The sequence below is a fragment of the Sceloporus occidentalis genome, unplaced genomic scaffold (genome assembly GCF_023333645.1).
Source record: "Sceloporus occidentalis isolate IW3139 unplaced genomic scaffold, rSceOcc1.0.p SCAF_50, whole genome shotgun sequence".
Classification (NCBI taxonomy): domain Eukaryota; kingdom Metazoa; phylum Chordata; class Lepidosauria; order Squamata; family Phrynosomatidae; genus Sceloporus; species Sceloporus occidentalis.
The window spans coordinates 5,847,821-5,872,632 of NW_028317030.1; the positions used below are offsets into that span (position 1 = coordinate 5,847,821).

The 24,812-nt window shown below is 47.0% G+C and overlaps 2 protein-coding genes across 3 annotated transcripts in view; both read left to right on the forward strand.

Annotated features, from left to right (window-relative positions):
* The first annotated feature begins 6,629 nt into the window (after positions 1–6,629).
* On the forward strand, positions 6,630–10,855 carry LOC149288760 (beta-citrylglutamate synthase B-like). 2 transcript variants are annotated; one of them, XM_089491565.1, is made up of 6 exons: positions 6,630–6,801; positions 9,245–9,475; positions 9,661–9,747; positions 9,947–10,150; positions 10,350–10,680; positions 10,726–10,855. In XM_089491565.1, exons 1-6 carry the CDS (start codon positions 6,630–6,632, stop codon positions 10,853–10,855), a joined length of 1,155 nt encoding a protein of 384 aa, XP_089347691.1. The 2 variants fall into 2 exon arrangements, with proteins under 2 accessions (XP_089347691.1, XP_089347690.1); XM_089491564.1 differs by having other exon boundaries at positions 10,350–10,855.
* A 2,707-nt stretch (positions 10,856–13,562) lies between these two features.
* Positions 13,563–24,812, forward strand: part of LOC149288761 (alpha-2-macroglobulin-like protein 1) — a 34,831-nt gene continuing 23,581 nt past the window's right edge. The window contains exons 1-4 of the mRNA XM_089491453.1: positions 13,563–13,568; positions 14,289–14,508; positions 17,086–17,200; positions 23,066–23,255. Coding sequence (XP_089347579.1) covers positions 13,563–13,568; positions 14,289–14,508; positions 17,086–17,200; positions 23,066–23,255 — 531 coding nt within the window. The remainder of the gene's footprint in view (positions 13,569–14,288; positions 14,509–17,085; positions 17,201–23,065; positions 23,256–24,812) is intronic.

Below are 24,812 nucleotides of genomic sequence, written 5' to 3' on the forward strand. Positions count from 1 at the left end.
ATGCTACGGATGGCGTACAGATGGAGGGTAGCCGGGGGAGGTTTGCTCGTCGGGGTAGGTATAGGAGACGGGGGGTGTCGGTGATCGGAGTGACGCTGGGGCTGGGAAATGCATGTTTCAGGGGATCCAGCTGAGACGGGGGAGGCCGCGAACCGGGGTGGGGGGGAGAAGACAGCACGTTTGTGGGGGGAGTCTGGGTGTTAAGGCCCCTGCGGTGATGGCATCTTTTGTGGGTTTTTGTTGGAATGATTGTGAGTCACGTGGCAGCGGCATTCCGGGGTCATTCTGGAGGAACCAGTACCGTGATATACCGAGATTTACGGAGTAAGTGCCAACGACCTGGATCTGTGATTTGGAGTGTAGTGCGTGGTATTGGGGTGCACGCAATCTCCGTATGCTTTGGCACAGTACATGGTTTGAGCTGCAGTGATGGAGTGTACCCCACTACTGGCATTACCCAGTGTGTGGGTCCCCAATGTCTCTGTTGCTTTTATGGGGTATCTGGCCGGAGACCTTGGCTTTTGTCTTCTGGGGTTGCAGGATTCACAAGTTCTTACAGTGATAATGGGGGGGGGACTCCTGTGAGCCATATGGTGTGTCATTTAGCTCCTTGCAGTTCCTTGTAGCATGTGGAGTTGCGCTCTCTTGGGGTATATACAGAGTACATCTGGTGTTTCTCTCCATTGTGCCGGGGTAAATCTACAGCTGTGTGGGACGAATACTGCCCCTGGATCGCGCCACCAGGCTAAGATGAATGTCCGTTTCGGGGTGAATCAGTTGAGCTGTTTGAATGACAGTGCTGCATGGAGGTCAGGGTAATGCTTTATCCCTGGGGTAAATCTTCACCCACTGCACTGCAGTGAAGTAACTATGTAACACTGCAGGTTGAGGGCAATGCTTCATCCAAGGGGGTATGTAGTCTGCTGCTGCATCTCCAGGTAATTATATAGGGGGTAAAGATCAACAATGGATAAGTCTGTTCTGGAGCTTTACTGGGATGAGGTCCTCGAGGAGACTGGGCCTTCAGCGTGATGCTTGATAAGGTGTTTGGGAGGAACTGGCCTTGTGGTCACCATATAGATGCCTTATCCTTCAGGGCACGGAGTCTACAGGGGGCAGGAGATGGCTTGTGTTATTGGCTCTTTTTCTACCCTGTGCTACCCCACTATTAACCCAGCTAGATGACCCCCCTAATGCCCCACTCTACCCCCAACTGGAGAAGGTGCAAACTGCGTTGGTGAGATGGTGCTATCTATGCAGCTGTGTGAGGCCTATATATGTTCTTATCCATTCTGTCCCGTGACTCCGGTCCACATTGTCTTCGAAGCAGGACATTGTCTTCTGCCGGACCGGTGGCATCGGTCTGGTTCTTGTGTAACACCTGCAGACAGATGTTTGTCTCCACCTGTGTGAACGCCGGCCCCACACCTGTCTTACGGCTGGTAATACCTGGTTTGTAGTGAAACTTTACACTGATCCTCGGCGTTAGTCATCCGACGCTCTTGGGTTTCACTTGTGATGAATAAAGTAGGAGGTCCGGTGTCTGATGGGATCGCTGTTGGGGGGTGTGATCATTTCTCAGGGTTCTGTGATTTAAGGCCACGGTGTGATCTGCAGTGACATGTAGGGCAGGAAGGCACACTGTCTTGTCATCAGAGGGTGAGTACAGACTTCAAAGAAGTGTTCCACCTTGCGAGGCTGTTGCAGAGACTTGTAGAAAGCGCTTCGTGTTTGTCTGCGGCTTATTTTATTTGAAAGCAGGATTCCGGTGTTTTTGGTTAACTTCTTATCCACCCTGCGATAAAACTGACATTCGGCAACATGGATTGCGTCGTCTGTTGTGCCCAAAGATGGACCGGGTCTATCCATTTATCGGACCCACGGCTGCTCGGCAAATCGCGAGGCGTAAATAGTCGTGTTCATCCCAGGGCATGCTAGCCTTCCTCCGGCATCAATAGCCTTCATTGTTTAGGAATCAAGCAACATCCTCTGTTGCGCCTCCGGTAGCCATATCTGTCGGGACACGGTATGGATGGACACCTCTTCTGCCTCATTACGTCTTGTCCTGCCTGCCCTTTAATGTCACCTTTAAAACACATTTTTTTAAATTTTTCTTTATTCCCACAAAACACTTCTATGATGTTTAATAATGTAAAAAAAAAACCCCTTATTCTAGAAAACTATTCCAATAAGCGGCGGGTTAATAGTCTTTGGAGGTCAGTAGTTGATGGCACCAGGCAGTCTGGATTGCCTCATCTGCTTTTGCTGCTAATTATACGATGGGGCGTCAAACTTTGTAATACATTCTATAAGTGTGCCGTTCCCAGAACCCTTTAATTTTTTTTTATTTTTTTTTTCCCCCTGCATCTAGTGATTTTTTTTTTTTGCCTCAAACAGTGACCCCCCCCCCCCACAACTAATGAATTATTCATGGTAGGAGCTCAAAATTGCAAGTTCAGCCACATGCAATTCTTGAAGCATAGTTCCGTAGGAGATATCGGCGTCCACGAAATCGCACGTCAGCTGGAAAAGCTCGTCGGATTGTCCGTCGGGTTTAACCCCGGGGGGGGGGGCACCGAAGGAAGAGCTCACTGTTTAAATGTTTATAGATTTATTTTGCGGTGCCAACCGCTCGGACGGTGCCAATTATTCCTAGAATCAGGAAGCTGTTGTCTTTTATAAAGGGGCAACTTATTATACTTTAGATAAACGGTTGGCTAATTTCCCCTTAAAATCTCTACGTTAACTGCTAGGGTGCGTTTTTGAACCCTGAAACCTTAAGAGGCTCTTTTCCAGCTGTGTCGTGTTGGACCTGAGGGCTGTCCACATCCTAAAATGACTGACCTTAAGCCAGATCCTTCTTATTGCGAGCCAAATCCCAACGATGTTACAAATTAAATAATTACCATCTGCATTAAAAACTACACACCTTTTGTATGTACCATAAAATTAGCGATCTTGGCTCCCTGTTACAAGGATTAGCATAATAATTCCTCCCCGATATGTTAATCCATCCCTTTTCGGTGGCTTAGTCTGGAAGCATTAAACTTTTAAACATGAAGAGGAGAGTTCAGGGGTGGAAAGTAATTATGATGTCACGTTTGGGGTTTTGTTGGTTGGAAAAGTATTTCCGAAGCATTGACCCGGGTTCAAACTTTAGAGTCATGTTTTTCCATTCAGATGAGTTGAAGTTAAATTCATAAAGACTCTGGGTTTTCACGATCAGTCTACGCAAAGTCATCACTCTGTATTATGGGAAACAGTTCCAAATGAGTTTTATGCCGTTGGTTTGCCTGTAACTCTTGATATGATTGGCTCTGGGCTCTACACCTGTTGGAAGGGTGCGGGTCTTTAGTTAAAATTATAGTCGGTCCTGACCCTCTTAGAATAGGTGTGGGGTCACATCTGGGGCTTTGTCGGCTATAGAAGAGAGGCAGTTCCTTGGGGCAGTATATTAACATCAGTGCTCTACAGTGCGATAGTTGCGCTTCTTCTGTTTGGCTCTATTTCATCAGCCAGAGAATGCAGCTCACAGCTGCGTGAAAACATTTACAGTGAAGTCTTCATTCTAGACCACGAGAAACTAACTTAAAGTGACGGCTGCAGGTATTTTTTCCATCAAACGCTTACTAATTCGGTCAGATAATATAAATCCAGTGGCTGTAAACTAGCAACATGTAGCAACGTGTTACTACTTTGTTGTGCCACAAAAGTGTCAAGAATGGTGCTACGTGTGGTCGGGGAGTTCTGGGCTTCTATCAGCCGGTTACTGAATGTCGTGACTGTGGCTGCTCTTGATGACAGAGGGTCTACGGCGATTGAGATATTGGGTTTGGGCACCTACTGGAATTCATTGCCCCCTTTCTTTTTTTTGTTGATGTTACCAAAGATTCCATCACAGAAGCAGCTTGGATGTTGCCCTTTTTAGTGCATTCGCTTCCCGTAACTTTCGTTCCTTGATCGTTCCAAGCCGTCACAGCGCAATAACCAAACCGATGAAGCTGTTTTCATGTCAACATATCTCAAGGCTGTTGGCGTGCTCGTAACTGTAGGATTTTTTTGGTTTGTTGGGACCAATGAGTTCAATGTGGAAGAGGCACGGGAGAGCCACAAATATGCACTAACCGTACCTTGTGGGTTTATTAACCAAGGTAAGAATTCGGAGGAGAGTTAGAACTGGCCGACCCTGGCGAGTTCCTACCGGGATGGTCTAAGGTGGCCCCTTCATTATGTGTAGCTTCGCTTGTGGCCCTATCATCCGGCCCCTATCTGGCTTTCTGGTCTCACTTTCCGCTGCCTTATTGGATAGCGGGAAGGGGTCTGAATCTGGAATGTGCGGATGAGTATTCCTTGAAGGCAGAGTAACATTCCTTAGGAAACATGGAGGAAACATGGAGGAGGAACAGAGCTTTTTGGAGGCCTCCTCGCTCGATATGTATTTATAGTATACCCGGTATGCTCTTTCTAGTATGTTTATGCAGTGGGTGGGACGCCGTATGGAGTTAATACCCAGCTTTCAAGAGCCTCTCGTACCCCCCCGAGGCAGGAGGTGTGAGCCGCAGACGTATGAATTTGCTTTTATTTTTTCTTGCGTGTTCACATTAGGGGATTAGCATGTAGTAGTAAGCGTGTTGCGTGACAGGTTTGTGTTCTAAAAAAAAAAAAAATGCAGGGTGTGGGGCTTAAGCCTGCCATCGCTTAAAATCACAGCATTAGCACATTATGGGTCCGCTGCCCCTCTCTGGGGGATGTGGGGGGTACCCGTGGAACCTGCTATAAAGAATGTTTGACGTCGCAAGACTGGGGCTCCCCCCCGCTCTCGTACGTTGGTTTTAATCCTCTCCCCGTATCCTGTTGTGGCGCATGTGCACGTAGTATGACTTCCCTCTGAAAGACATTCTTCGGATATTTAGTGTCACATGATGTTTTCCTCGGTCATCGGGATTGCTGCGTACTGTCTGCAGCCTCTCGTCTCCCGAGTACGCACGTTGACCAGGAATGGGTTAAAACGTTTACATTAAAGTAAATGGCTGGAGACCCCCCCCCCCCCCCGCGGCTTTGTCTGGCATTGGCTTACAGCTGGGCTGATGGCCCGCTATCGAAGCCTTTTGTTGCAGATTTGGTATTGAGGTTGCAGGGAAAGGGTTAAAAAGGTGCATGCGCTGTATTCTTCATCTGGTAGGAGGCGGAGCGCCTTGGTGCCTCCATTAACCCCTTTGTGCACAGAATGAAGCCTGGGGCTGCTTCCCACAATATAACCTCCCTGTTGCCTCTGCATTCCCCACCATCGCCCCATCCCATCGACTGTTCCTAAATTAACCCATGCCTGCCAGTGCAGCATTGGTCCATGACCTTTACGTATGTGCAGACCATGCGCCTGAGCAGCTCCTGATAATCTAACGTGTCCTTGGAGTTGTTCCTTTATTACTGGTGGAAGACCAGAAGAGGGGGGGGGGGGAATCTGCCAGGATTTTTGTGCTGATGCCGCATTCTTTCTGTAAGGTGGTCCGCCCAACAAGAGTCTGTCTGCCCTCCATCCTTTCCCTGATTCTAATGGCTTTCCTTCATTGTAACTGAGCAGGGGGAGGGGGGCGGGGGCTGGTTTCAAAGAAACCCTTCTAGGTGATTAATGAAAAGGGGTTTTGCCTATTTGCTTATTGTGGAAGGGGGCAGTAGTGGGGGGAGGGGCTCTTTCTCGGCTGGGGGAGGTGGCTGGATGCAGCCTGTCCCTGCATCTCCTTTTGTGCAGGCTGCAGGCTCCCCGGGCTGTGGGGCGGATGGGGGAGGGACGCCCGTGGCTCCCCATGTAACATTACACGGAGCCTATTGTCTGCTGGATGCATCTCTGCAGCTGGGGGGGGGGGGGGGGTTGTTGAGCAGCGTCATCGGAGGTTATACAGCATCGCCAGCGTGCATGGAGAGGCGAGGGAGGAGCAGCATGGGAGCTCTTTGTAACGTCAATGATGCTCGGCGCATAAAAATGGAAAGCTATTTCCCTTGTTTCCCACCAAGGCGACCCGTGGCTGCGACGATTGCATTACTAGGCAATTTCGTTTAGCTCCACCAAGCTTACGACATAAGTGATTAAAACACATTACAAAGGGACCCATCTCCCCAAAGCTCGTCCCGATCGGCTAAATCAGGGGTGCTCAAACTGCGGCCCTCCAGCTGCTGCAGGACTACATCTCTCATACTCCTCAGCCAGCCCCTTAGCTGAAGGAGCATTATGGGAGATGTAGTCCTGCAGCAGCTGGAGGGCCGCAGTTTGAGCATCCCTGGGCTAAATGAACGTCGTGCGGTGATCTCTGGCTGGTTATTATACAAATAAAATCACACGGCGTACGTTTCAGTTATGCGTGGGTTACTCTCTTTTAGCAGATCAGCAGATCCATTTCTCATATCTTCCAACATGTCCGCATCCATGTTATCCCTTTTGTTTCCCGTGGAAGCCATAGTGGTGGGAATGGCCAGGGCGCTTATCGTAGACTAAGGGGGGGCGGGGTTTGAACTGGTGGGGGTCTTAATATGCTATTTTATTTTTGCATTTCTTGGTGTAATTTTTAATTTCATATTTTTGCAGAAATCCTATTAGGGAGAAATCCCATATCTTTGTCTCGGAGCCTTTGAAGATGTGCAGCTCCAACGGCCGTATTTGGTTCCTGACAGACCGTAGAATAAAAGATGACTATCCCCAGCAGGAGATCCTGCGCGCTCTCAAAGCAAAGTGCTGCGACGAGGACTTGGACTTCCGTGCGTTGCTCATGGATGAAGTGGTGCTGACTGTTGAACAAGGCAATTTAGGTGAGTGAGCCTTGTGTAATTGTGGTCAGTGCTCATACACGCCTTACACTCACATCTCCTCTAAGACATTAACTGATCCCTGTGCGGATCCGTTCCACTGATTATGGCGGACCCTGTAGACTGATCCATTTCAGTGACTGCTTGTAGACGGTCTGAATGTTGGTCAGCGGTAGGGTTTACATTTGGCCTCTCTGGCATAACTACATGACACTTTATGCAAATGACAGATTTGCATAAGGGGCTAGAAGCAGCCAATACATCACTAAACCACTTTTTATCTTGATTAGACATTTAACGCTTATCTGCAATGCATGCTCCTTCACCATGCTGGAGTCGAAGCCATGCGTCAATTTAAATTCCGTTCTGCAGTGATTTGGGGCTTTACATCATTGTATTCAGAGTCTAGTGAGTGAGGTCAGAGATTACCTAGAAGTCTCCACGCTGATCATATGATGGCGGCTCAGCAGACAGGGCCCATCCCTACCGGGTTTGATCTTCTTAGTCTCTTTCCTTGTGACTCTTTAGTCCCCAGGCTCCTGCAGAGATGGTGTTTTTACCCCGCCAGTGTTGAGTAAGCGCCCCCTGTCTTTGTTTCTGCGTTCTCTTGTGCTGTCTCTCCTCTCGTTGCTTTGTGACTCTGAAAGCGTGGGCGTCCCGTTGCTGCCTTTCCTCTCCGCATCCATCCTCTTCTCTCTATACACACGCGTTGCATTCCAAATTGTAACCAGTCTGTCAGAGTGAAGAATGTAAAGGAGGGGAGGGTGGTGGTGGTGGGATCACGAGACCAGTGCCGAGCGCCCCCCCCTCCTCTCAGAGCTCCCCCCCCCCTCCGGATAAACTTCCTGCCAGCTGACCTGTCACAGGAAAAAATGCGGAGGATCCAGTGAGGGGCAGCGTGCCGAAAAACTGGCAAACGCTCCTTCGTGTGGGCAGGATAAGCTTTTACAATAACTGTTGGCATTGGAACGGTCTGGGTGGGCAGCTTTCTCCTTGCCGCCCTGGCAGCGGCGATGGGTACGCGTTTTATAAAGAAGTAGGAACCATAGTGTAAATACAGATTCATATTATATTAGTAAACGCAGGTTGTGTATCCAGGGTTTTCCAGTTAATAAAACTATGCAGAGGTTTCTGCAGATTTAAATTTAGCTATATATTTAAAGGGACTGCCTATTGTACCAAACAGCCTCACCAATGATAAAGGCACGTTAAAGTGCACATCGGCTACCTCCACCTACCAACAAAAAGGACCTGCCGGAAGCACAGCCTAATTACTAAGAATAAACGGGGCTGCTGTCTGTGCGGGGGGCTCATTAGACCCCCCTGGAAACCCCACGTGAGCCAGTGCTGGGGCTGGCCGACCAAGTTTCCTTGCGCACAAACGCATCTGACCGAACATATCTAATGCCAACCAAGACCCCGCAGTGCATGGAAAACGTATGTATGTGTGATATGTATATACAGTGTGTGTGGATATACCACTTTAAACAGCAATTGTGTATTAAGGGTTGTATGACTGTGTATGGGCCGTCACACATTGTGTAGTTTTAAAGTATTGAGGGGCATTTAATTCATTTTAGGGCAAGTAATGAAAAGGTTTGCTTCGCAAGCCCGTAAAGCGGAGTCACCCGCCCTTCCCTACGCTTTCAGTTCCCAATCATGTATTCTGCGAGACGCCTCCCTGTCTCTGTACAACAAGAAACGCTCTCTGCTTCCCTCCGCCGCTCGCTCTCTGCTTCCCTCCGCCGTCTGCAATGCGGCAGCCGTGAAAGTAGCAGCGATACGGTGGGGAGGAGCAGGGGAAGCGGAGTTGCAAGGGCTGTCCTTTGCGAAGCTTTAACACCTTGCCTTCCCCACAGTGGAGCCCAGCCGTTTATGTAGCCGGTGCCTAGTAATTTCTCTTATTCAGCCTCTCCTTATAGAGAATCGAATGCTTCTCATGCTAACGCACCTTCCTGCCCCCTAACCCCCTCTGTGCCCCCTGACGTAGGGGCAGATCATCTTTAATCCTGGTTGCGGAAGGTCAGAGGTCAGTGAGCGCCACACAGTAAACACAGGCCTGGTTGGACGCAAACATAATGCGGCTGCTTTCAGAGCTCATGGATGTGTGAAGTTGGCGTTTTTGTTGAGGGCCTTCCTGTTTCCTTGCTGACCGAGCAAACCCTATTTCTGCTTTTATTTTTGGCGTGGTTTTTATACATTGCTCCTCAATGTTTCTGACATTTTATATTAATGTATATATTTACATTATATCAATCTCTATTGCGGTTCCTGGTTTCTAACGTTACATCGGTTTGTCCTGCCCTGTTTCAATAAACTATAAATGTTGTTTTATTAAGAAAATGTGCCGTCTGTAGTCTCGCCCGTTCAGTTTGTTTTTGGTTGCCGTTTACGGCACGAAATAAAGTGTAATGATATATATATTTTTTTTTTCTTTCCTGTTTAGGGCTGCGTGTGAATGGAGAATTCATCTCCGCCTACCCCCAGGTGGTGGTTGTCCGCGTACCTACGCCATGGGTGCAGAGTGACAGTGACATAACTGTCCTCAGGCACCTGGAGAAGATGGGCTGCCGTCTGATGAACCGGCCCCAAGCCATCCTAAACTGTGTCAATAAGTTCTGGACGTTCCAGGAACTGGCTGGTCATGGCGTACCTCTTCCAGACACCTTCTCCTATGGTAAGAGTTGGTTGCCACATTCTAGGCTAATGGGGCATAAGAGCGATATTCATTCAAATTTCAGAAGATTTACGGAACGCTTATACTCGGCCGGATGTGTCCTGAGGCTGTTGGCCTTTGTAGATCAGCATCGGGGAAAAATGTACTTGTGCATTGTGAACATTTTTTGGTTAATTTACTTGTAGGAGGCCATGAAAACTTCTCAAAGATGATCGACGAGGCGGAAGTCCTAGAGTTTCCCATGGTGGTGAAGAATACTCGAGGTCACAGAGGTGTGTACTCAATATGCAGACTTTTACGTAAGGTGATGAATAGGGTACAAAGCAGTTTTCCGTTCTACGTATGTTTACCTTGTACGTCTTTAGATCTGACATCAGTGCTCAGCTAGAACAAAGCACACAAGTGACGCCTCTGATTTCAACCCCCCCCCCCTTTACGCCTTATTTACCATTTATTTTTTGCGTCTGGTAGGTAAGGCTGTGTTTCTAGCCCGGGATAAGCACCACCTGTCAGACCTGAGCCACCTCATCCGTCACGACGCTCCCTACCTGTTCCAGAAGTACGTGCAGGAGTCGCATGGCCGGGACGTGAGAGTCATTGTTGTCGGAGGTCGAGTTATTGGCACGATGCTGCGCTGCTCAACCGATGGGAGGATGCAGAGTAACTGCTCGCTAGGTATACTCGCGATGAAATCTTTGTTCTGGGAATCTAGATCTGGTACCCCCTGTCCTGTGTTTCTATCCCCCTCCGAGTCTTTTCCACCTTCTCCAGTAGCATGATCTTGTCATGCCTCCTTAACTTGCCACGTTCTAGTTTTAACGCATGTTCTGCGTTGCTCTTTTCTTGACCCAATTCCTCATCCCTCTTAAAACAGGAGGTGTTGGCATGATGTGCACGTTGAGTGAGCAAGGGAAGCAGTTGGCAATACAGGTCTCCAATATCTTGGGCATGGACGTGTGCGGCATCGATCTACTGACCAAGGAAGATGGCTCCTTCTGTGTGTGCGAGGCAAACGCGAACGTGGGCTTCATTGCCTTCGACAAAGCCTGCAACCTGGATGTGGCCTCTCTGATTGCGGACTATGCCTTGTCGCTTCTACCCAGCCGACTGACTCGACGAATGTCCCTCCTCTCGGTCGTTTCCAGCGCAAGCGAGACCAGTGAACCCGAGCTTCCTGGTGTAGCTTCCGGCACGGGGATTGACGTGTCCGCTCCACTTCACCACCACCACAACCACGAGGCTGGCGACAGCATGAGTGCCAGCTCCAGCTCTGTGGACAGTGACCCAGACACTGCCACGGAGAGGGAGCTCCTCACTAAGGGATCCATTTTTAACATGAACCAGCTTCTCGCCAATGAAATCAATCTTTTGGTGGAGTAGAAGACGGGGAGGGGGCAGAATTGGGGGGGAGGGAGGGTGGGAGGTGGCCGCCTGTTGGGTTTACAGCACGTGTAAATATTGAAGGGGCCATTATTGCTGGGGGGGGTGAATAGGGTTGGAAGGGAAGGGTTAACTTGCAACTCCCTGTTGTGGATGAGGCTGCACCACTGAGCTATGAATTGGGGAGAGGGTTATGATAGGAGACGGGAAACCACTTCTGCTATATTATAAGGGACCTGACGTTATAAGATATTTAAACGGCAGAAGCGTAGCCGCTAACAGCCTCGATAAATGCAGCCCTTATCCTAACTGCATGGAGGAAGTCTTGAGGAGTCATGTTGTTTCTGGAGATGTCCTTTCAATACGGCTGCCTTGTTGCTCTGCCATTACATCCTATAAAAAAAAAACAAAAAACTTGGTGAATTCCCTAAATTTCTTGATGGTCCCTTGTAATCTGGCGATAAGAAGCTGGTTACCTATTCAGGCGAATGTCCGGTATACGCCACGCAAGTGATTTGGTGGGGAGGGTTCTGTCCTAACTGCATATAGTGCTGCTGACGCATGTCCCTTGGAGTAACGCATTTAAAGGCTGGGGTGCGACATAGACGGTCTTGTACCCCTCCTATACGCTGCATGTGCATGTAATATCCCTTCATGTATTACTGCAAAGACCAGCAAATGGTCTGCGACCTGTAAAGTCCTATTCCTGGTCACGTTAGCTAACGTCCCAGGGGGTTCCTCCTCTGCTACGTCTGAGTGCACGAAAGTTTATGCAGCTGGTTTTTGGAGACCCACAACCGGTGCTGTCACTTCTGTGGACCGAGACTCGGTACAATCATCATGTCCTGAGACATTCTCTTAGGACGTGTAGAATATTGATTAGACACCTAAAACTAACAGTATTATCTCTTTAAAGTCCTCCATGGGAGGGACAAATTTGTATTCTTGTGTCCTTTTCCCCTAAAACCTGCAGCGATTACTTTGGAATATTGGCGTACGAACTTTGTGACGAGGAATATTACTTTCTGCAGGAAGCTCCACCAGCCTTCATTAGTGGTCATCTAATGTCCCCTGTTTGGTTGAGCATGGCCACCCCCTGGGCCTATTTACTACTCAGACTCCCTGTCCCCTCTTGTCTTGTGCCTCAAACCTGCCGCTCTTGTATGTCCTGACCCTGGTACTCCTGCTACTGCGTCTTTATCCAAAGCAGCCTTCTCCTCCGTAGAATCTCCTCCATCACTGTTCATTGCAGCGCATTCCTGTGTGAGTGTGATAGGTATGTGTGTATATGTATACATGGACACGCACACTCGCATATATATATATATAGCAAGAGCATAACTTTATGCATGTTATATGTATAGATATACACATTCATGCAAAATGTACTCGGTTTACTTTGTTCTGACGCTTTTCTGTCGGAAAAGCCACGGTGGTCTTCGCACCAGTCTGATCACAGCGCATCTGACGGTGAAGGGTTTATGCTCCTTATCTGCCCTCCTTCCCCACTTTCATTCCTTAACCCTGTCATTGCTTATGTGTGGAGCCAAGAAGGACCCCACTCTAGCAGTGAGAGGGTTAACAGTGTTACATATGATGCGGTTTTTATTGCCTTTGAAGAAAGTGTACATTTTTTTTTTTTTTCATCCTTTTTAAACCCATATTGCTGCTTTCCTTTTTTGTTTGTGTTCTGGGTGGAGGGGCTTTTGGCAGAGGGGGGAGTTATTATTATTTTTAGGTTGCGCATTGCCCCTATATCCTGGTCCCCCTGTAGGGCCACAGGGTTTAGCTGTTTTGATTACATATTAATAGTTCTCAGACACATGCCGAATAGGGGCAAGAAAAATCTGCCCCATACAATCTCTTGGTTTTTTTACCCACCCCTGTTAGCCTTTCCTCCCTCTCTTTCAGGATATGATGGGGGTCTCATCCCGTAGTCAGCACCATATGTTAGGTTACGGGTGAGTGTGAAAAAATAAATAAAAATAAAGCCCAATGAGTTCCTTGTTTCTGCCATCACGGAACATGCGCAGTGTCCCGTTGGGTTCTTACGTTTCTACCTCCTTTCCTAAATCAAAGTGCCCTCCATGTCTGAGCCAGTTTGCGTATTATTGCACGGATTCATAAAGGGGGATCCCCAGTCATTCGGGGGTCCCCAGTCTGTTACATTCCTACCTCTTCCCCTGCCCCTACCTGTTCAGTAAATTGCTTGCACCCACACACTACAGAGGGAACAGGGGGATCTCCCCCCTCCTCTCGCTCCTCCATCTCAGACTTTACTTTTTTGTTTGTTTTTTTTATTTTTTATTTTTTTTAAAGTCTTATTTAAGCAAACAGCCAAAAAAATAATAAAAATTACAAAAAAAAGCTGGAATGTAATAAAATGTCATTTGACCTAACATGCCTTTGTCTTGTTATAGTTATTGATTTCATATAGCGCCAGGTAATGGCTCTAAGTACCACATAATTCGTTATTGGGGGTGAAAGAACACAATCTGCCGGCAGATCCAACCCACCGCCCATCTAGTCGCCCGTTTCTCCTGCTGTAAAGACTCAAACCGTAATCAGTCGTTGGTCTCGTCTTGTTTAAATCCCCTCTACCACTTCAGCTGGGATGCTGTTCCACGTATCTACTACCTCAGTAAAGTAAAACTTCCTTGCATTATGTCTGAGCCGCTAGTTCTTTCGTTCTAACCGTTGTACATTGATGGAGGTCGGTATTCTATGCCCAAAGACCAAAATAATTAAAATGCATTGGCTTACCTTGCTTAAGGGATTTGTTTCTTATATTGACCGCATCCCATTGGCTAGCGGTTCTGAGCATGTGCATACTGAGGTATGCTCCCTGCTATTGGAAGAGGCAGCTGGGGAGGAGTCCATTGTTTCGTTTTCTAACTTCAATAACTAAAGAATGCCTGCGTGGATTTGAATGCCGTAAATGGCACTGGAGTCCTTATGAAACTAACTCCAGTACCTGTGTAACTTGAAAATAACGCTGGGGTATTATGTATCATGACACTCGCACGTCCCCACTGAGTAATGTATACTAGATGGGGTAGCATAAGCCTGCAATGTGACTGGTTTACTTAACAGTGGGCAGTAGGTAAGTGGAACTGCCTCCCAGCCGAAGTAGTAGATGCTAATGCGGTAATGCATTGGGTAGTCAAGACAAGGGACTTATTTAAGGGTTGAGTCTTTACAGCGGGGAAAAACAGGCAGACCGGACGGGGCCGAATGGCTCTGATCCCTCATTGCCTACGTTGTTGCCATTCTCTTGACTTCTGGCCTTTACCAGGAATCTCGTAGGTCACAAAACGTGTTTTCAACTTAAGTAACACCTTTACAATGAATGTATCATTACGCACCCCAGGGGAGGGCAAACCCCACGAGCCTTTATGCTGCTCTTTAACTCTTTGTGTGATCATTGGGCCAGTATAACAAGTGGCTTCTGAAGCTGTCGGCCTGGCTGCTGCTGAATCCCGTTTACCGCTGGCAGATGTGGCTGCAGCTTCGTGCTCCGGTCCGGCGTGTCCTCGGCGCCCCGTCTGTCAGTCTGTACATCTCTGCGCGAGAGCCCGGCCGAGTGTGCTGTCTATACGTTTCCTTCGTATCGGATGAAGACTGTTCCGGTCACATGCTGGGCTACCGGGCAAGTACCGTTGGCTTTTAATGTTTTATTAAATTTAAAAGCATATTTACAGAGACAATACTAGGCGCAGTAAACGGTAATTCATGCTTCGTGCAGCTAACGTCTTTTCACTTTTTTTTTAATTATTTTTATTAAATAGCTCAGTTTTGAATACGTTCCTGGTATATTTTGCTGCAGTTTAACCCTTTTTTGTGCTTGTATGATGTATGATATATATATATATATATATATATATATATATATATATAGCGAGGCGGCGTTTAACGATGCACGTAGAAGTACTTTAATACGCATTCTTCAGTCTGTATAAATCACTTACCTTCAGGAGAAGCGGCAGCTCCAGAGACAACCTGTGCCTGCCTATTTTCACTCCACTGATTCATTGTAGCAGGCAGTCAATCAATCAATGGAAGTTCTTTCTTTGCATGCGCACTGGGGGTCTCATGAGACCCCCTCCCCGGTTTCTTGCTGCGGTTGGGTGCCGGCAGCGGCTCCTACAAACTAAGCAGCTACGGGGGGTGGCAGGAAAAATGGTGGCTGAGCAGGATGCCGCCGCGTGTCTGCAGGGTCGGGGGTGATTATTTAAAGGGACCAGCCCCATGATGATCTGCTCGGAGCTAAATGTATCCCTGGTGAGCGGTAGGTTCTAGAAGCTCGGTAGCTGGGGGTCGCAGGAAATGCACGGAGGGGGGGTGTGATTGAGCAGGATCGCTCCATGCATTAGCAACGGGGAATCATTATTTAAAGGGCCACCCGGCTATCATGCATTAAAGTGCATATAATGCCCAGAATGTCCCTTTAAAGTCTTTTTGCCCCGTTTAATCTTTATCGCTTGCTCTATCTCGGCTCTGAAAGCGAAACTTCCGTCTCATCTGAAAGCACAGAGGACGACGACAGCAAGGATCTTGGCCGTTTATTTGAGAAGGAAGAAGAAAAAAAATAAAATAACGTTATTGCCCCATTAGTATCTCCTACTGAGAAATGGTTCCCTAATTACCTGGCAGGAAAAAAAAATAAAATAAAATTTATATCGGTACTTAAGGAATTGGCAAAAAGCAACAAAAACCCGGACTTAAGGCTTGTACGCGACGCCGCGTGAGATGCCTTCATTAATATTCTGCAGGAAAAAGAAAACATATTTTTTTTAAAGCTTAATTTTAAACTGTATTATAATTTTTAAATTCTAATAAACTGATATTAGAAATAATAATAATAAAAAAGGTTATTTTTAGGATTATAGACTTGAGGCATCGGGTGTGAAATATTTGCAAATGCCGGAATTACACCTTCGTGTAAAAGATGCGAAGAGAATTTGGGTAGAAAGAGGGAAAAATGTCTTAATTCAATCTGTTCTGTTTTTATCTCTGAATCACTATTTCCGATGAATCTCTTAAGTAACTGCTGTTGTATTCAAGCCCCCTTCCCATCGGTGGCTACCCTTGTAGGACAGAAGTCATTCGGTCGTAATTATTGCTTTAAGTATCGCCGTCGTAAACCATGGTGTTGTGCAATGGACACACAGGATGGGGGGGGGGGGTGTATGTTCTGGGTAACTATTACTGGCATTTAATTTTCCTGTGGTGTTTACTGGCCCTGCATATTAACGTACTCTGTAAGCGTTTAGCATAATTCCTCCCCGTTCTAGGCCATACGCATATTTGGGACTTTCAGCCTGTCTCGGTCAGCTTTATCTGGAGACCTTGTGCCATTTTTGTAGCCCTTTGACCTTTATCTGTTGTATTTGTCTTTCCAAGAGATAAGGGATTGTACTGAGTAACCCAGGGGATTGCAGGAGAGTTAAAGAGTTAACGGGGAGCTGTCGCTGCCAAACTCCCTTATTTAAACCAACTACAATTTAGTTTTCTTGTTTGTCAGTCTGATCTGGAGTTAAAAAGCACGCTTGAAAAAAAACTGTTCTTTTTATTTAAAAAAAAAAAAAAAATTTAAATTGTTCAAGTTTCAGGCAGCTGCATATCAGCCATTAGTATGATTCTCGCTCTGTTATCTGAGCCCCGATCTACTAAACCCCCCACTCCTTATCATACTGCCTGTGGGGAACAATAGAACGGCTCGGTCTTAATCCCCCAGCTGGACACTTTGACTAATGAATGTATGGAATTGCTGTAAAGAATCAGCCCGGTGTGGTGTCTGAGCAAGCTGTACTGTTGATGAGACAGGGAGTGTGTGTGTGTGTGTGTGTGTGTGTGTGTGTGTGTGTGTTACACATACACTAACACGATTAAAGGAGGTGGGCCGGGGCAGGGCTTATAGACGTATCTGTCTACCTGAATTTTTTGTGGGGAACAATAAATACAATGGACACAGTGCAGAGATGCCTTTAAGACACAGCACGCTGGCATGTGGTATGGATGTTGCCCTGGGCTGGGGCTGGGGCTAGGGCAGCGCTCAAGGCAAGTACACCCATGTGAGACATTTTAGCTAGAATGACCCCGTTCTAGAGCTGCTGAGGTCTGATAATCCTAAGGATTCCAACAGCCGTCTCCTACGGACGTCCCAACTGTCCTGCTTTTGATGACCGTGGGAATCGTGGACAGGTCCTGTAGAACCTCTGATCTCCCAGGACCAGCCCGACGTGGAATGACATCGATTGAGGTCTATGCCCCCGCAGAGCACGCTCCGCCATCAGCCCCCACGCAGCCAGCCTGCGACACATGGAAGATGCAAGTGCAGCAAGGGTAAGGTAAGCGGGTGGTCGTGTACTGGTCATGTCTGTGACCGCGCTACTAATAAACATGTCCCAATTTGGGCCATTTTCTGCATGTTCGAGATTCCTGACGTTAGGGATTTTTAGAATTTAAAAGCCAAATGTCTATAATAGTCTATAAAATAGTTATCAGCACCAGCTACGGAATATCACCGTATGCATCATTAGTTCAATGTTGGACCCAACACAGGGTAGCTTGCAGCGGGGTAGAGGAGGCACCCTAATGAATTACGGGAACTTTTCCAACGTCCATGAAGTTCTGAATGGGTATAGAGTCCCAGCTGCTGGTGCGTTATCTCCACTATAATCTCTTCCAGTCTAATCGGCTCACGGTTAATCTTCTTGCAGACAGACGCCTTATTGAGCAGCGCCAAACATGAAGAGTCAGCTGGTTTCCTTCACGGCTTGGCCTGGCCTGGCCCGGCCTGGATTGGAAACGTCTGGCGAAAACAATGTAGGGTACATTAAATATAATGAACGTGATTCCCACCGCAGAAATGGTAACAGTAATGGGGGGAGCATGTTTGGATAATATTTCTGCACCGTAACGGGGTCACCGAGTGCAGAGCCAAGTACAATGCCAAGCGTTGGATCGATGGGGTGTAAAGCAGCCGCCACTGGACTCCGGAGCAGCCGAAACGGGTTCTCTGCAGTCTGATGGGCGAACCTGGGTTTGCCGGATGTCAGGAGAACGTTACCTGCCTGACTGCATTGTGCCAACTGTGAAGTTTGGTGGAGGAGGGATAATGGTCTGGGGCCGTTTTTCAGTGTTTGGGGCCCTTCCTTCCTGTGCAGGAAAATCGTAATACTTCAGCGCTTTCAAGCTTGTGGGAACAGTTTTGTGGAAGACCCTTTTCTATTCCAGCGTGGCTGTGACCCGGACCACAAAGCAAGCTCAACAAAGACATGGCTGGATGAGTTTGGGGTGGAAGAACGTGACCGGCCGCACAGAGCCCTGACCTCAACCCCATCCAACACCTTTGGGATGAAATGGAACAGAGATTGTGATCCGGACGTCTCATCCAACTTCAGCGCCTGACCTCACAAACGCATGAATGGGCAAAATCCCCACAGAAACTCCCCGAAATCTTGTACAAATACTTCCCAGAAGAGCGGACGGGGGGGGGGGGCGACTTCATATTAATGTCTATGTATTTAGAATGTGATGTCATCAAAGTCCCTGCTGGTGTAATGGTCAGGCGTCCCAATACTTTTGTCCATATAGTGTAGTTCCTCTGACAAAAAAAATAAAAAAAGCGCTTTTAATGAGTGTAATGTTAAGATCTGTCAATGGGGATGTATCTTGTGATAATGGGGCAAACTTCAGCTAGCGGGTCCCCCAGGCCAAGTTGTACCTGACACCACCAGACCAATGCTGGGAACCCACAATGAGCCGCCCTCCTCACGTACAACTATACGGGGTCTAATGTTAGAACTGCTGTGGCCCCTAGGTGAGGCTGGGCCTAAACCTCTGCCCCTTTCGCCCTGTGTTCAAGATCCTGGCTGTCATGGTGACGTCACCCCTTTAAATAATTTTCTAGAGCTTCCCAAGATTTATTATTTAGTCAGGAAAACAAATGTCTTGGAGTGGCCATTAGTAGCAGTCTGTCATGATTTCTGTATTCAGGAATTTCTGCACTAACACCGTCATTCTTTTTTATTCCTGAAAAGGCAGATGAGATGTACGAAGGGCAAGTGTTCCTGAAAAAAAGATGGCTGCCAGCTCCTCAGCCCCCACGCTTGTGGACACTTTTTCGTCGTTATTTTCTAGTATTATTTTTTTTTTATTATTACATTCAGGGAAACTAATTATAGGCGTCATTTACAAAGCACACTCTTACCCAATTTTTCGCTAAGTAATATCAAAACCCACATCTTGCGGAAGTAATTATATCTAGAGACAAACTCTGTACAGTTGAAACCAGGTCGACCGAGGGGGCTCGGTGAAGTATTTATCTATGTTATGCCCGTACCTGGGAACTTTATGGCTCCGGCTACCAGGAGCCCTCCCTTGCGGGATGCTGGCAAGGAGTCGCAGGGTGGTCCCGCTGATGCCAGTGAGCAGGGGAGGGCTGGCAGCCTAAGGCCTGGGGGGCAAGTCAAGTGAAGTGGCCCGTTGTGCCACGAATCAGCCCACCATACATGCCCATCTTTTCCTGAGCGCATGTTCATTATAAAAAGACAAATATGATTCAAATGTGGTTCGGCATAAGTAAATGTAATAGCAACAAAGGATGGTAAAAAAAAATAAAAATCAAACCCTAATGTTCCCCTGATGCTCAGCCAGTTAAATGTCCCCCATGATACTGGCTGAGGATTATGGGAAGTATAGTACACAGCAGCAGGGAAATTGTAAAGGCTAATATGAGTACCCTACCAGGATCATACCTTAAAGTGGGCTGATTGGGCACAGAGCTGACACTGAAGAGCTGAATGGGGACAGCAATGTCAGGGGGGGTCGAAAAGGGACAGAGATGACACTGGGGAGCTGAATGGGGACAGTAATGACACGGGGGGCTGATTGGGGACAGAGATGACACTGGGGAGCTGAATGGGGACAGCAATGACAGGGGGGGTCGAAAAGGGACAGAGATGACACTGGGAGGGGCTGATCGGGGACAGAGATGACACTGGGGAGCTGAATGGGGACAGTAATGACACGGGGGGCTGATTGGGGACAGAAGTGACACTGGGGACACACTTACATACACACACATATACCTATTTTTTTTGTTTTTAACAAATACAAAAAAAATATTATATAGCTTGTACAAAAATAAAATTGGTTTACTAACCTTCTACTTCCACTTTTGGGGGGTTTCGTCTAGACCTCCATACCCTGGTAGCAACAGACGGTTTTCTATGTAGACAGGATGTCAGTGACACGACATCCGCTGCTCAAGCAGCTTTCACCCCTCACGCTGCTCCCATCACTATGCGGCCATCAGACTGCTGGAAAACTGATCTAAACGGCCGCTGGGTGCTGACGCCGTCGGCCGGAGCTACTTTAATACTTTTAAAAAAAAAAATTAATATGGCAAGCTGGATCGGCTATTAAATTAAAAAAAAAGTATTAAAGTAGCTCCGCCCGGCGGCATCAGCACCCAGCGGCCGTTTAGATCAGTTTTCCAGCAGTCTGATGGCCGCATAGTGATGGGAGCAGCGTGAGGGGTGAAAGCTCCGCCCCCTCGCACTCACCTTTCACCCCTCACGCTGCTCCCATCACTTGGCGGCCATTGCATACGGCCGCTGGGTACTGATGCCGGCGGCCGGCGCTACTTTAATACTTTTTTTTTAATTTATTTAATTGCCGATCCGGCTTGCTATATTACATCTTAAAAAACAAGTATTAAAGTAGCACCGGCCGGCTGCATCAGCACCCAGCGGCCATTTAGATTAGATTTCGGGCGGCCTGGGGGGCAATTGCCCCCCTGCCCAGCCCGCCCCTGCCAGTGAGGGGTCCCGCTGACGTCAAGGAACACACAGCTGTTTTATTGGGAAATCGGTGGGGAGTGGGCACTCCTGCAACCCAGAGTTCTCTGGTGATGACCCACCACGGTCACGTAGCTTGAGGTCAGGCGTATCCGGCCGATAGCACTCAATGCGCTGCGGGAATGGGAGGGTACTCGCCCCGTGTGCAATGGATGGTAATAGGATGGTCATCCTATTCGCTTAGGATGAGTTGGCACGAGACCCATAGATTGCCCCCCTTTTGACCTGTAAACATATCAAATTCATTGTTTAACACAATGGTACCAACTGAATAAAGTCACGCTGTTACAGGTCTCCTGTGACCTTCTCGTGTCACCATCCATCCGAACAAAAGATATAGTGAACAAATCATTTTCTGCTCATAACTTTGCCACGACGGTCACTCCGGCAGCTTCTCACATCACTTAAAGAACCCTTAACAGTTACATGGAGAGGTAGAAATGGACAAAGACGGCCGGGAATTACTTAAAGGGTTAAAAACCTGGACCGGCAGATCGGCCCCATTCGGCCCCCGTCTAGTCTCCCCGTTTCTCCTGCTGTAAAGACTCAAACCTTAATCAGTCGTTGGTCTCGTCTTAGATTCAGATGTACATATAGGGACATGCGGATACGTATAGAACAATGGGTCGGAAATTCTTGGCACTGACTAGAAACACAATCCTTCACCGGTCCTGATATTACACTTTTTAGATCTAAGTTATTCTCTGTTTTTAGAAAGCGTTGGTTGGAGGTTAGAAGGACAATAGTCTGAGCGCCTGTTTGTACGAGGGGCTGATATTCCACCCTCATCCATTATTATACCCTGGTTGAAATAACTCTCGGCAGCCACAGAACCAAGGCGGCTGTCGGTGGCCAGGTGAAGAGTCCTTGTGCGCCCCGGCTGGACCAGGCCTTGCAGGTTGGGTAAGGTTATCTGGATTGTAGATTTGATGGGTTTGGTGATGAAGTGAAGTCAGTGGAACATTTAGACTGGTCGCCCAGCGGGAGCCTGGATTTAATTCATTATTTTATTTTGTGGTGGTCTCATTTTGTAAAAGAGACGGTGACCTTGGTAAGCATTCAGGATGCGGTAGAAGGCACAACTTGCCTAAGTTGCAGAAACCTTAGGACTGTCCCTGGATCCAGAAAAATATTTAAGGACCCAGAGGAAATGTTTTTACCCCCCTATAAACAGTACATATATTTATATATATATTGTATGTAGTCTGCTATGGGTGAAGATGACTGTGAGGTCTCCTTGACAGCAGTCAACACACAAAACAAGCACTAATACCATGGTGGTTCACAGGTCCTCCTTGAGTAGGAAACCACCCCTATTTATACTCCATCTGTAAGAGAAAAGCAATAAAATAATATTATTTTGTATATTTGTATCTCTGCACATGGTGGTAGAGCGATCAAGTCCACTCATGTCTGATTTATGCCCCACGTGCTTCGTGGTTGTGTACTTTTTTTTGTCTCTTATCAGGTTAGTGAGCGCCCATTAATCTTCAAACAATAGGAGCAGAAAGTGTTTGAAGATCTGAGAAGCGAATTACGTATGAATTATTGGGCTGGACGGGTACAGGACCCCGAGACCATTATATATAAAGAATCACTTGGCTGCAGACAATCAGAGGGACAGGGCTGAGAGCATGAAGTAGAGTAATGCAGACAGTAGAGATGTTTCTCCTGAAACCAGGACAATTCTATTTGGAGTGTAAGATGTTCCTTGTCTTCCTGATTGTTCTGTTCGGGAGAGTAGAAGCTCAAGCTCCTCAAATGTAAGTTCTCTAACTGGAAAGGGAAAAGGAAAAATGGGTGGAATAAGGGTCCAGGAGAGGTTCTGCTGAGGACAGCAACCAAAAATATAACCAGGCTTTTAACCATAATGACCACGAAAGTGATGGAAGAGGTCATGATCATGCATCTAGGTTGTCCTAGCTTGGCACTCTTTATGGCTACTGGGTGGTTTGTCCAGGCCGTGTAATCTTTATTGTTTATTGTTGGTATTTCTTATATAGACAACGGGGAGTGAAGATCAGATGAGACAGAGGAGCAAGTATACTGTACATGGTTAGTAGTCAGTAGGGGTGGTTTTAAGGGAATTTAAACATGCATGGGATAGGGAAATGGCTCCTGAATCTAAGACGAGACCAACAACTGATTAAGATTTGAGTCTTTACAGCAGGAAAAACAAGCAGATTAATGGGGCCATCTTCTACATCATCTCAGACTCTCCCCTCTATGGTTCTGCTTCATAAGGTTCAATTGTTGGCCTCTTTTCCCTCTATGGATAATCCTAACCTCCTTCCCTCCCTGCCACTATCTCCTCTGGGTTAATTACTAATTCATTCTTCTCCAGATACTATGTCCTACTGGTGCCATCCGAGCTCCACTTCCCTTCCACAGAGAAGATGTGTCTGCAGTTGGACAGTGAACAACGCAGCGTTGTAGCCAGTGTTTCTGTGACCTTGAATGTAAAAGGACAGATTATTACGCTGTACAATGGGAAGATGCCCCCTACTGGCTTCCTCCAGTGCTACAGCTTTCAGGTGAGGTACCTCCAGTCCATCGGGAGACCTTCAATCTCTCTTAAGGAGGTCGTAAAATCTCATTTGTTTTTGTTTTTTTAAAAATAATTTATAAAAAGTTCTTTTTATGGGAAACTAGGTTTTTAAATCATTCCTCTTTGTTTACACCTGTTGACTGGCCACCGGGCAAATGCCCAAGTGGTCTGGTGGCCAACAGCGTCACTTCAGGCTCGATATGCCTGGACACATGCATAAAAAGAGCAGTGTGCGGACTTAAAAGTGCCAGGGCCACCCCACCATCGCCAGTCCGCCCCTATGGACAGGGGGCGCCATTGCCATCGAGGAGGAATTATCCGAGACTTGGTAAGACATGATGACTGCTTTGGAGAGAGACATAGTTTGCCTTAGTGAATCTTAGAAAAAAAAAAAGTGATTTCATCATCATCCCTAATTTTACCTAATTTGCTGTTTTTTCCCCTCTCTTTCTATAAGCCTGGCAGGATAAACAACATTCACGTGAAATTGCAGATGGCGCATAAACCAGAGCCTCCGGAATAATTGTCATGTTCATTATGGGCACGTCTGCTTTATATGTAGTAAATCCAGATAAACGGCTGTATAGCCCCCAGCTGGATGAGATTCCTATAGCGGTCCGACCAGCTGGACCGTCCCTTCCGCCCATGAATGTATTTGGTGAGATCATTTGGGGATCTTCTGATCTTCAGCAGGGGAAGGAACAGACAGACACCATATAATATTATCATTTATTGATTTATATAACACCGTCATATTCTGCGGCGCTGTACAACGGACATACGACCATCACCAATGATGATTTTAATTTTGACCACATTTCCCATCCTTTTGCGTGTTGGTGCCATTATCATTTATCGTATATAATATTAACCCCTTAATGACAAAGCCTGTACATGTATGGGCTCAAAATGCATTGTTTTCAATGGGTTTAGGGACCGCCCATTGTCCTTAAGGGGTTAATAACGAAGCCGGGGTACGTGAACTGTACATCCATGGGTTTTATTTGGACTGACCATGACCAACGGGGATCAGAGGATCGCACCAACCGGCTCTTTGATACCTATTGTGGGATAACACGACGGTGCCTGAAAATCAGGACTGTCCTATAAAAATTGGGACACTTGGGGGGCATGAAAAGGGACAGTGACATAAACTGGCTGGTCTGTACAGAAAATGTCAGAATCACCCTCTTAAATCAGCCGGAGGTAGGAATCAATGAGCTCATCGCATCATTTTATTGTATATTTCATCATCAAAAGCGTCATCTTCGCCGAGTATGGAGTATTCTGAAGAAATAGTATTTTTTATAGGGAAGTTTTATGAGTTTGAGTTTATTACGGTTGTTACGTATGTCAATCCAATGCGGGCGAACCGGTAAATCTACATTCTAATTGCTTCTATTCCGTCACGCTTTGAGCTCCCGATTATTTCGTAAACTCCGAGATAATTCTTAAATTCCCCTTTATATCTCAAAATATTTGCCCGTGTAAAAAATGTAATCACGAAATGTAATTAACCGCTAGAGGCATAAACAAAATCACT